Source organism: Solenopsis invicta, chromosome 16, assembly GCF_016802725.1.
Source record: "Solenopsis invicta isolate M01_SB chromosome 16, UNIL_Sinv_3.0, whole genome shotgun sequence".
NCBI lineage: Eukaryota > Metazoa > Arthropoda > Insecta > Hymenoptera > Formicidae > Solenopsis > Solenopsis invicta.
Genome location: NC_052679.1, coordinates 628,585 through 641,418, shown reverse-complemented (window position 1 = coordinate 641,418; position 12,834 = coordinate 628,585). Strand labels below are relative to the sequence as shown.

Genomic DNA, 12,834 nt, shown 5'->3' with positions numbered 1-12,834 from the left:
AAACTGAGAGAACTAATCTTTGAAAGTTAAAGATATTCTTTCTAATAAGTTTCCTAATATATGTGTATGTGTGTGTGTGTGTGTGTGTGTGTGTGTGTGTGTGTGTGTGTGTATTTTATATAATATGGTGTAATCGTCATTCGGTTAAAATATATGCCTGGAAGTAGTAACGTGTTTTTATATAAAAATTTATTTAAAAAAAATACTTAAACAAATTTAGGCCTAAATATAATATTTGTACTTGAAAAGAAAAAATTGCGTAGCAAATTATTTAAATGGTGTTAAAAAATACTGTTGACAATTTTATTAAGCAATAGTACAAATAATACAGTTAATTTAATTAAATAAAAATTAACTACTTTTACAAAGGTTTGGGCCATCCGTGTTAATCATACATATTTTTGTAGATAATAATAGCATTAAAAAATATAAGGTTAAATCCATAAATTTCTCGTCAAAAGTAGTTCTGTATTGTTTATCCTGAGTATGTTTATTTTGTTATTAATGCAATACAAACAAATTCTAATATAACTGTAAAATATATCTGACATTTTATAATAGTGTCATGTCCGTCTCACTTGACACTCGCGTAATAATAACACGGATTTTTAAGAAAGAGCTTTAATGCAAAACTAACACAGTTAAACAGAATATGGTATACGGTATTTCGCACAGGAAACGGAATCGCTCGCACAAACGTCAATACCATTCAAGCGCCCGAATCGGACTCAGATATCAAACTATTTACATCTTCATCCTAGAGACGATCTTCTTTTTCCGTCAATCACTTCATATTGATCGACTCCAGCGAAACGCAAGAACAAGACCGAAGAACATGACAATAGTATAAAAATATGCGTATATGAAGAAATATCTCCAAAGAAAAAAAAACATTGAAGATCGTAGGTAAAGATCACATAAAGACACTATAATTTAGGTGAGTGAATAAGTGAATGTATAGAAAGAACATTAAATGTCAATGAACGGGAAACGCTTAAGGAAAGCGCTGCATTTGAAAACAAATACAAAATTTGACGTTTTCTTGATGTCCAAATATGTCTTATGGACATGTTTTTGCAGACACTTGTCAATTCTATATTGATTGAATAATCAGGTAAATTGTCCCGTCAAAAAATCTGTGGTCAATTCTCTGTTAAAATTGATAACGACTATAATTTTTTTTCAGATGCGTAATGATTATTTCTTGTCATAAATGACAATTGTAGAAAAGCGAGAAACCAAACAAAACCGACATGAGAGCTACGAAAAAAATGCAAAAATCTAGACAAAAAGACCAAAAGGATGGCAAATTACAAAAGCAAACGTATCCTCTATCTGTACGCTTTTCCAACCGGTACGATGAAACTTTCATCTTTCACTTTTTTATTTTTTTACCCGTTCGAACATGATTCTACTGATAATTCCTCGATGTTTTACCACACTAATTCAATAAAATGTTTCATAAGCGTATGTCACAACCAAGTGATGCATCGTTGATGGATTCAATTTCACTGATGGATTAGTGAATTAGTGATATAACATTGAGACAATGAAAAATGTTTATGTCAAAATGTACGATAGTTTTCTGTCCGTTCTGCAAATGATTAATGGAGAATAACCATAATTTTGAATTTATGAACTATAAATAATAATTCTCTCATTTTAGACGATGAAAAATTTATTAAATAATAACTGTTCAAAGTCTTTATATTACAGCCATAGATATCATAATAATCATTTTTTACTTTCAATAAAAAGATTGACTCATTTTATTCGCCGTTCATTATTATCAAATGTACTTTCATATTTTCTCAGAAGTTTCGATGACATTTGATCGTCATAATATCGTATGTGATTTCTGATGAGACAATTATTTTTCTTGATATTTCAACAGAAATCATTACCGTTATTACTTTAAAAAGAAGAAGGAATTCAATCAGTAATGACAATAAAATTTACTTTCCAAGGATAAGATTCATCATGGCAATTGTTTTCATTGTTCTCTCGGAGTCTGGCCATCGCACCTTTATAAGAACTACAAACGCAAATTCCGGTAAGAAATTACGAAAGAATTCTAATACTTTTTCTTAATCGAAGAAACAAAGAGAGCAAAAGAGAGAGAGAGAGAAAAAGGAGGGAGAAGTGATGAATTTATAGACAGTTCAATGCTGTTAATGTCATAAATGAATGCAACTATTTTAAAAGTAAATTATTACTTTTAACTAAAAAAAGCTGCGACTATGTACAGAAAAAGCCACCGTAATAATTTAGTTGTTAGATGTATACATATAATAATAATTAATTAATACATAATTTATTTTTCATTAATTAATTAATCATTTTTACATCTGAACATTACAGAATATACTTCATCATGTTTGATATCAGAATTGTCTTTGGTATATGTTTATATTGATAGAAAATTGCTTACACATTACCAAGAATGGATTTTCAATTAATGCTTAAAAGGTGATGCAGTATTTTTACTTCTTTCTTAATCTGATTGTTTGTCAAATAAAAAAAAAAAAAAATTGACGAACGCATATAAAACTAATTGATATTTACTGATCGACTTTAATAAAAAATATAAATATATTTTTTATTACAATCGTTTTTCAGTTTAATTTTATTAAAACTCAAAAAGTTTAGTAATTTTAATGTATGTATAGTATTTATATATTTTCTTTAATTACTTATTTTTGTTGTAATGATAAATGACAAATTTTTTATTAGAATAGAGTTTATCGTAATAATGTTTTTAAGAAGTTAATACCGCAATATTTAAAAAAAAATTACTTTATTTTTATATTCATCATTGTGTTCACGAAATTTATTTTGATTTCCATCTAATTTATCCGTTTTCGACAGCCACTTCATATATTTTTATAGATAGTCAACAAACGAATACAAATGAGTACATGTCAGTCTTCAAACAAAAACAATTCGAAAAACTGCAATCCTTCCAAGTCAAGAATTCTCAACAAGAAGACGTAGTGAACTATATCGTCTAACGGCCATCATTAATTTACACTTCGCTGAAAACCAGTTTCTCGGCAACCGGACGATTTTTGTCCACATCAGATTCTTCTCCGCGATTAACTAGCCAACAATCCTCGATACACGTATCAAATTTTAAAAGTTCCACATTCTCTAATCCTTAATTGAATCAGCTTTCATATTTACTGAACTGCTCAAAATTATCATCCACTTGTTTAATACCGCAATCTCTGCTTTCCTCATTGACCAGTCCACAACCATTTTATTTTCCCTTCAGGACTGGTAGGAAAGATGAAGGAATTGGAGGTGGTTCACAAGGTCAAGCAATTGGTGGAATCAAAGCACCTAATATTAAAAATATAACTGAAGAAGGAAAAAATGTTAAAAGGCTTGTAAATATAGTAATAAATAATACTGGATATCAAATCAACTTTGTTCACGCAATATATGCAATATATCTGACTAAATGTATTAAATTATTAGAATTATATTATATCGATTGAAAGTACCTTCTAAGCTGGAGTAAATGGATATGGACAAAGTCATGTAAATGCTTGAAGAGGTGGAGGAGGTGAAGAGGATGGAAAGATAACTGGAGAAACACATAAAATTACCACTGAACATTTCCTGGTAGAAATAGATACAGTTTTTCTAGACACCCGTCTAGTTATTTCTATTACTATATTTTCATTAGTTGTTACAATATTACGTAGAAAATAGACAAGAACCTGATAGAGTTTTTATTCAGTTATCAGGCTAAAACAATTTTCCTGATAAAAATATTCGTAGACACCTGTCAAGTTATTGTCTAGTATTAATACACAATTTTTCAAATTTGCTTATTAAACAATTAAATAGTCCACTTATTATCTTGTTCTTATTCAGTAAATAAATTTAAATTTTGTGCATCTTTTATACGCAATAAATTATACTGCAAGCAAAGCGTCTTGTATGAGATTCTCAACAGTTTTATTTTTACTTTTCAATTACTAAATAGAAATAATAAAACTGTATGTAACTATTCAAAAAATGTATAAAATTTCTACTAGAAAAGCAAGACATACTTTCCACCCAAAGTTATGACTTTAAGACCAGGGTATTCCTTTCTCCAGTACCCATAACAAGGACAACTGGTTTTATAAAAAACAATCCTCAAATTTCTAAAACTACAATTAATGTTTCAAGAACCGGTAATGAAAAAACATTTTTTTTACCTATAGTATAATATAAAGACAGAATATATGAGAAGATAATTTATAACTTTACCAAGCAGAAACTATTCAAGCTGATGATAATCTCAAACATCCTCCACATATTCATAGCTTTGATGTTAAATGCAGTAAAACTACGATGACAATCAATATTGAATTCAATCGCGCATTTTACGGCATTATTTATTCTCAGGTAAGCGCAAAACAATTTCTTAAACATACACTAAAAAGCACTAATAATAATTTATCGATTTTATCTAATTTCAGGGATTTTACACAAATCCGGCCTGTATCTATATAAACCAGAATTCTGGCTTAACGCGATACTCTTTCGAGGTGAATCTAGGTTCTTGCGGAACTAAAATCGTTAACTATTTCGAGGGTGCGGCTGGTCAAGCATATTTGGAAAATGTTCTCGTATTACAAGTCGGTATAAAATTAATTATTAGCTTCATTTTTTATATTTTTTCAAATTTCATTAGTTATATTTAGCCTGCAAAAATATCACTTATAATAAACATTGAAAAATTAAATTTATTGCTAAAGAATGAACCGGTTATACAAGAAGTCTGGGATACAGTTCGAAGAGTACAATGTATCTGGAAAGGAAACATCAATCAGACTCTGACAACGAATCTCTCAGTAGATATGTTGAAACAAGAGAACGTTAATTTTAATGGCGATACTGCAACCGTAAAATTAGATATTTAAATTGGCAAAGGATCTTTTGCACCGGCAGCCGACTTGTAAGGATTGGAGAAACAATGACTAGTAATCTCCGTGATGTTGATTTTAATCTTCAAGTATGCATTGTAATAACATACGAATAATAACAATTTATGAAATAAAATTACGAGTTTGAATATATGACAACATAAACATTTTAAAAGTAATTAATTTATGAATATATAAGAAATAATTGCAAACTGTTTAGTGATACGTGATGCGCGCGTTGAGATGCCGGAATTCACCCCGAGTAAAGCGCGAGCAAGAACTGCGTGAACGATTAATTTTTGCGGCGCTCGGTCTAGACACGGCTCTGAGCGCGCGATTACGAGAGCGAGTCCGACGCGAGAGCGCGAGCGACGACGATAGCGTAACTTCTGTATAATGAGTGCAATGGAAGGCGGGAGAGGAAAAGAAGGCGAACAGAGTGATCACTTGATATAATTAAAGTTTCAATTAATCGTCTTTAATCACACAATGGTCGAGAATATTTCTGTCTCGATGATGGGCAAGAATGCCCGCGCAATCTTATTCAAGACGCGCGTGTCGACAGCAAACGCAAGGTCGCGCGCCTTATAACTCCCGACACTTCCCGATTTCTGTCTCGCTCGGTTTCGGATACTGTGTAACTCTCTCGCGTCGCTTCTCAAATCTGAATCTGCCGATCTCTCGCAGAGAGAGCGAACCTCCCTGCTCTGATTTAGGCGAAGAAAAACCGGGAGAAGCAAATTCGGCGGGAAAATGTCTCATTGGCTCGGATGGACTAATTACTGTATCGTCATCGACAATTTAAAACGGCCACCGGACCGGATCGGTAAACTCGCTATTTGCTTGGGCCGACCTTTCCTTGCGTGTACGGGCAACCACGACAAAACTTATTTGCTTCGCACACAAAATATTATTATCTCTATCGTCAAAGTTTCTCGTATTCTTACTTTCGCATAACTAACGAGACAGAAGATTCTCGACGAGATACAGCGCGTAGAACGGATGTTCTTAGGAATATCATAATATGATGATTTACACAATTTTCATAATTTTGAATTTGATTAATCAAATAAATTGAAATGAGTAAAATAAGAAAGAGAAAACAAAGTACGGTAACTTATAATTAATTTGACTCGACTGTACATGAGAATTTTAACTTGAAACATCGCATAATGATTTGAACTCGAAACACAAACTAATAATTATTTTTTTCTTTTTAAGATAATACAATTAATTCATAATTACAAAAAAAAAATATAAATTATAAATTAAATTAACGTTTATAATTATTCTCAAGGTACTCGACTGTTTGGCGCGAGATGAAACCTCGACCAACATATTCAAACTTACCGATAAAAAAGGTTGTAATTTGAATCCAAAATTTATAGAACCATTTCAAAACACAAATGACACCGGCAATACGCTTCTATTATTACTTATGCGTCTTTTTTTAGTTTTTAAATTATCTAGTGATGTAGCTGTGAACCTTGTCCAAATCCACATCAAGTAAGGCACAAATATAATAATTTAATATTAGGTATTATATGTAACATTTGATAAAATTATCCAAAATTGAGATTACATTTGCATGTATCTTAAAATAATCTATTTGTTGTAATTCAAAAATAAATATTTTTGTGTAAGAATTTATTACTGTAAAATAAATAATTGTAATTCTTTTTGTAATTCTTTTTTGTTGTGCTAAAAAAAAATTGGTATTTTTTTAATAGTTTAAATATTTAAAATATTTTGTTTGAGCAAATCTAAAGAAAAAATTATGGAGTTGAACAAAAATCATAAATTATACCAAAATTCTATTATATAAGTTTATAATATCAGAATCATTAATAACTTTATTGATACTATTGTAGGTTTACTTTATGGATGTTGGTGATTAAATATGGTTCACAAGGCGTGATTTCGAGAAGTAGACAATAATAATAATGCGTTTTCTTATTACAGCTTTACGTACATGAATCTCTTTTTTTCTGTCGATATCGACGCACACGCACGCTACGCTGCGCTCGCCGTCTCTCTCTTTTTTTTACGTTGCGCGCCGAGCTTTGCCGAATCGCGCCGAATGTCTTTAAACACAAAACTAGAACGCTATCTAAACTCCGATCCTACACTATTATAATTCCGATGTTATAAATTATATAAAATTTTGATACGGTTTACAATTTTGATTCAATTAAAGAAAGGGTTCTGGCATGGTCATTCATTCCACTTTGGTTCAGATTCTTATTTCAAACTAAGTATTTATTTGAAACTAACACGTAATATATTTTGTTGATGAAATAAAAATTTTTTTTTTAATTAAGAAAATGTTGACAATTTTTAGTAATTACATATAAATTCCATTTTACAAAACATTCTAATAAAATATTATGTATTATTATGTTTTCTGTAAAGAGAACCAGGTACAAGATAATGTAACTAATTCGTTCATAATTAAATTTTTCCTTTACGTTTCAGTGCTACCAGTAAGACATTGCGAGACTTGCTGTTGATTAGTGGAATTCATTTCTTGCATAGGTTCCGTTCCCAATGTCGATGTCGTAGTAATATTTGACGACGTTCTATCATTGTACATTGGAATTTTACCAAATGGACCGCAATTCTGCCCGCCGTATTGTTTTAGCAGCTGTTGTTTTATATTTTTTGTACAGACAAATATGATAAAAATGATGAGACCTTGTAAGCTATTTAACATATTAGTAGGATACCAAACATATGACGGCACAGAATCGATCAACCATGCTAGTATCTCCATAATCCAACTTATTCCCATTACTATAAACAGCTTCAAGTACATTTTAAACCTGTAAGCAAATATATTTTTATGTTATGAATATTGTAAGAGATAAATGAAAATAAATTTGTAATTATCATCGTTATGTTAGAGAACTTCAAAATTTCGTTTAAAAAATAAAAACATTATTTAACTTTCTAAGCCATAAAGATGAACAACTATATGAAAATGTCTAAAAGCAATTATCTTGTTAAAAATGAAAATAAATTGATATTACGCAAATCTATATTTGTAAAGATACATCTACTTTTTTGTTAAGAAAATAAAGTATATGATTGGAAGCATTAATATCATATGATACGCTTAAATATGATAATCATGTTATATATGTATCTATATAACAACACTTATGCAATAATTATTTTATTTTGCCTTAGAATGGAAAACATCAATGAATTGCACATCATGCAGTTTTCTAACAAATACATCGAAAAATATTCTTTCAACACACCTCTGCTTATTATCATTGTGGCACTTGCTCTCCGAGTGTCTCAGCTGTTTAGCTGTACGTATATTCTGGTACATAATTGATAGTGTTGTAGCAATAAAGAAACAAATATTACTAACAATAGTAGCACTCATGGGTACGTAAAAATATATCATTTTTGCCAGATTTTCTAAAACAAAAAAAATGTTTTATATTACGCGTTAATATACAGAGACATGTTCATTATTTTAATTGACAGTTGTTAAAGCCAAGCGAAACTTTTCAGTTTCGTGTTCGGTTAACATTAGTTAACATTAGTAGAGAATCCTTTGCCAATGTCACGTACCACCAAACCAAAATTTTTTCGTACATATTTGTGGCTTCCAATCTTTTTCTATCCCATTAACATTGTCCGCAATAGCACAAATAATGTTAAGGATCAACGGAATTCCCCACGCATATATGGAATACATTACAAACTTATTTTTTTCTTGCCTTATATTTGTTTGATAAAAATGGAGCTTTCTGTAAAATATGATTTATATTTAATTATCAATTATTATCTAATATATAAATTTAAAAACAAAGACGTCGTTGTAATTAACTTCTAGCAAAGTAATAATCATAAAAATTTACACACACACACACACACACACACACACACACACATGCGCGCGCGCGATCAAAATCACAATACTTTTTAAATAGAACACCCTATTTTTGATTCCAGAATCTAATAGCTGGTGTTAAGACCTTTCCAAAACCTTACAATAAAGTTTATTTTTGTTGAGTACTTTCCGAATTGTAAGGCTTGAAAGCTACAGTGTACCGTAACTTTCAAGCGTCATAACTTGGAAAGTAATTAATGAAGAATAACTTCTGATTAAAATTTATAGGGTTAGATTGTGTGATGCCATTGTAACCCTATAAATTTTAGTCAGAAGTTATTCTTCATTAAGAACCTTTCCAGGTTATGACGCTTAAAAGTTACAATGCACTGTAGCTTTCAAACCTCACAATTCGGAAAGCACTCAACAAAAATAAACTTTCTTGTAGGGTTTTGGAAAGGACTTGATACCAGCTATTAGATTCTGGAATCAAAAATAGGGTGTTCTATTTAAAAAAGTTAATGTGATTTCGATCTGACCATGGCAATGCCATCCAAGGTCAAGCTGATAATATTAATAAATAGATCTTTTAAAACCCTACAACTTTTATCTGAAACACTTTTTTCTAAAATGCTTAGTTTTTGAGATATTCTGTTGTTTCGGTACTTTTCTCCCATCTTGTATATGTTTTTAATAGACATGTGTATATTGGTTTTTATAGACGACAACAAATTATCTTATCTAAATTGAAAAGATGACTAAGTTTCTTTTCACAGCTTCTGTCTGACCAATTTTATTATTTGAATATTTTGTTTCAATTCTTTTAGAAATATAATGGACATTAAAGTCATGATTTGCACTTAGTGGAACTAAATATTATAATACTTTAATAAAATCACAGAAATCAACGAATGTCTAAAAGATGCGTTTTAAACGTTTTTTTAAACATGCGTGTTGTCTCGTATAAAATTCATGTATATTGCTTACCTGAATTTCCACCAAATGTCAAAGCATGTTACATTTAGCCAGAAAAAAGTTGATAAAAGAAAGAAATTCAAAATATAAGCTGAAAGAATCAAATAGGTAATGTATTAATCGCCAAGTACGTATTTAGAATCTCAATCAGATTTATAATTATTGCTAAATTTATTCGTGAGATTTTTTACTATATTATCAGAAAAAAAACAGAAATACTGGAAACAAATTTACTAATTACTGCAAATATTCTGCTATAATATAAAAATTACATTACTGTATTATTACATATAGTTTATGCATGCTGTACCTAATGTAATGCAACATATTTCGTCATCAACTTGTTGTAATTCGGAAACTTGTTGACCACAATACATAATTACGTATGCGATAAATAATGAGACTATGTGTGCACGCAATGTATAGCCATGCATGTTTTGGAGCTCTGGTAATATGGAATATACCACAAACGTCGCTAGCAGGAATGGCAAAGATATTAGGAGACAAGCGGATATATATATCGGATACATTCTCTGATTATTGCAGACCAACACTTCATAAATCTCTAGATTAAAACTGACTAAACAGTAAGACGTCGGTAAAATGAATTTGCCAGGGCCTTGATATAAAGAGCCATCAGTGAGAAAATAGTATTCATTGGAAGGAAGCAAACTTTTTCCAAATCCTTGTGAAAGGCATGGATCGTGGAAAGTCACGGAAAATGTTGGGACATCGGGACCGTCCTTATATTTATTCATCTTTGGAAAATAGTAAGTACCACTTTCATTAGCAACGCATTTGCCCGTTTCTTTCATGAAATTATCAACAGGACAACAGAGTTGAACACAAGTAATGTTGTGACACATTTCATACGAAACATTGTCGATGTTAGAGATTTTTGGAATTTTAGTGTTTTTATTGGAATTTCCGTTTTCATGCAATGTGGAATTGCTCTCTCTTTCGATTCTGGAGAAATTCTTAATTTCTTGTATCATGGAATTATTAACGTCCGTAGAATTCGTGGTAGATCCCATAGAAATATGATTACTTTCTTCGCAATATTTTATGATACGTCCGCGAGACTCATATTGTTTCAAAACATCATCCTTTCTCTCGTTCTTTGTAGAATTAATATAGGACTCATATTTTATTTTGTCATCATTCTTGATAAAATTTTCACGTGAAATACCCCGTGTTGACTTGATCTCTTTGTTTTGATATTTTATAGAGCTTGCGAAAAGATCATATCGCACCATCGAACTATCGCTTTGCTTATCGCCGTTGGTAGAACGTTCCTGAGACTCTGAGGACAAAGCAACAAACAGAAGCACAAAACACCAAAGTATCTTATTTGGTAGACACATCGTTAAACTGTTGATGCATCAAATTCACAAAATTAAGTTGACTTTTCTTATGCCCTGTAAACAAATGTCTACTGCAAAATTGCTAATTATAGAACGAGCGTAGCTAAAATCCGCAGCGATTTTGTCCGAAGAGCAACAAATCTATAAGACAAAGAAAGACTTGTTAATTGTTAAAAATATTTAGGATAGACGAACGCGTAAATAATCTTTAACAATAAGTTATGTATGAAACCTTTATATTCTTAATACCATTGTATAATTTTCAAGATCTTTTTATTCTTAGGATAACATATATTTTCTTTTTAAACGTATGCCATTGAGATAAAGACAAGATGAATGAAAAGTACTAAGAATAAAAAGATCATTTGGTTTTAATGTGTTAAAAATAAGGAAGATTAAAATACTGTTTGTTCAGGATAACGTTAACATTTTGTTAATACAAAGTTGTAGAGCATTGTCACGTTGTTCATAAACAACTGCATGCCTTTTATGCAATTCTTAATGAAGAAAATATTAAGTGTAGCGTATATGTAAGCGCGGCGACTTCCGAAGCGTAGAATTTTCCGGAGTATTTGTTGTTAAATTTGGTCTTGTAGCTGAGGTATAAAGTTTGATGAAAGTGTTATCTGACTACAATTACATAGAAAATTTCTGTGCTGCAAGTTGTACTTTGATTATTGTTGTACTTTGATTATAGACAGATATTAGAATTTAGGTTTAATTGCTGTTTGTTGTTTAATGTTGTTGTTTCTTTAACGATTTATGCAAATGTTAAATTAGTTAAATTATAATTATAATTATCGTAGCTAATACGTCGTATCAGCTATCAAGTTTAAGTTCCGGGAGTAAGTTTTTTTAAAATTTTCCTTAGGTAATCATTTTTGATGTCATTATAATATAGCATTATTATTCAACAATTTTATTCTCAGTCACATAATAAGAATTGTACACAGTATAATTTCTTAATTATCTTAACCGGTTTTTATCTTAACCGGTTGGTGTTGAATAAGCAAATATATAAAGAAACCATTTTTTTATTTACACCGTTTTACTTATTTATATATATGAACACATGTTTAATTCCACAAAATCGTAATTACATTAGCTAGCAAAAAAAGACAAAAGGAAAGTAATTAAATAATTTAAATGTTACTTATACAGTAGAGAACATTAAAAGAATATTACTAAGATATTACAATGTTGATTGTTGAAATGCTAATGTATTTTCAATTTTGCATCTATACTTCTTTTTTTACATTAATATTGTTGCAACATTAAAATAACATTGAACAAATTATTATAGAGATTTTATTTTTTTTAAATAGAAAGTTATGTAAATAGAATTAAATTTTATAAATTATATATATAATAAATAATACGATAGAATTATAAAAAATGTACTTAATTTTATTTAGTAAAACTTATTTAGTAAAACTTTGTAAAAGTTAGGAGATTTGCATCAAAAGCCAAATTATTAATACGTTATATTTACGTATTTATCAGAAGCGTAAGCGAGAAATGTTTATCACACAGTTTTCTTCCGGACAAATTGTTAAAATCTGACTCATCTGAATGATATTAGTTATTAGTAACAATTATGACTGATTTTAGTCTAAATATGATAATGAATAAAATGATAAAGCCAATATTGCACTATGTTCAATTTCGTTTTCCAGCAAACGATACCGCACAAACATACTCCGGCAAATGCTAAGACAAAACTACT

General features: G+C 30.0%; 1 protein-coding gene across 2 annotated transcripts; it reads right to left on the bottom strand.

The window, feature by feature from the left end:
• Positions 1-7,277: 7,277 nt before the first annotated feature.
• Positions 7,278-12,834, bottom strand: LOC105196494 (G-protein coupled receptor Mth2). 2 transcript variants are annotated; one of them, XM_026132028.2, is made up of 6 exons: positions 12,763-12,834; positions 10,055-11,249; positions 9,757-9,835; positions 8,508-8,686; positions 8,186-8,351; positions 7,278-7,744 (listed from the first exon to the last, which is right to left on the bottom strand). In XM_026132028.2, the coding sequence occupies exons 2-6, from the start codon at positions 11,106-11,108 to the stop codon at positions 7,387-7,389; spliced, it is 1,836 nt and encodes a 611-aa protein (XP_025987813.2). In that variant the 5' UTR covers positions 11,109-11,249; positions 12,763-12,834; the 3' UTR covers positions 7,278-7,386. The 2 variants fall into 2 exon arrangements, with proteins under 2 accessions (XP_025987813.2, XP_039314420.1); XM_039458486.1 differs by having other exon boundaries at positions 12,795-12,824.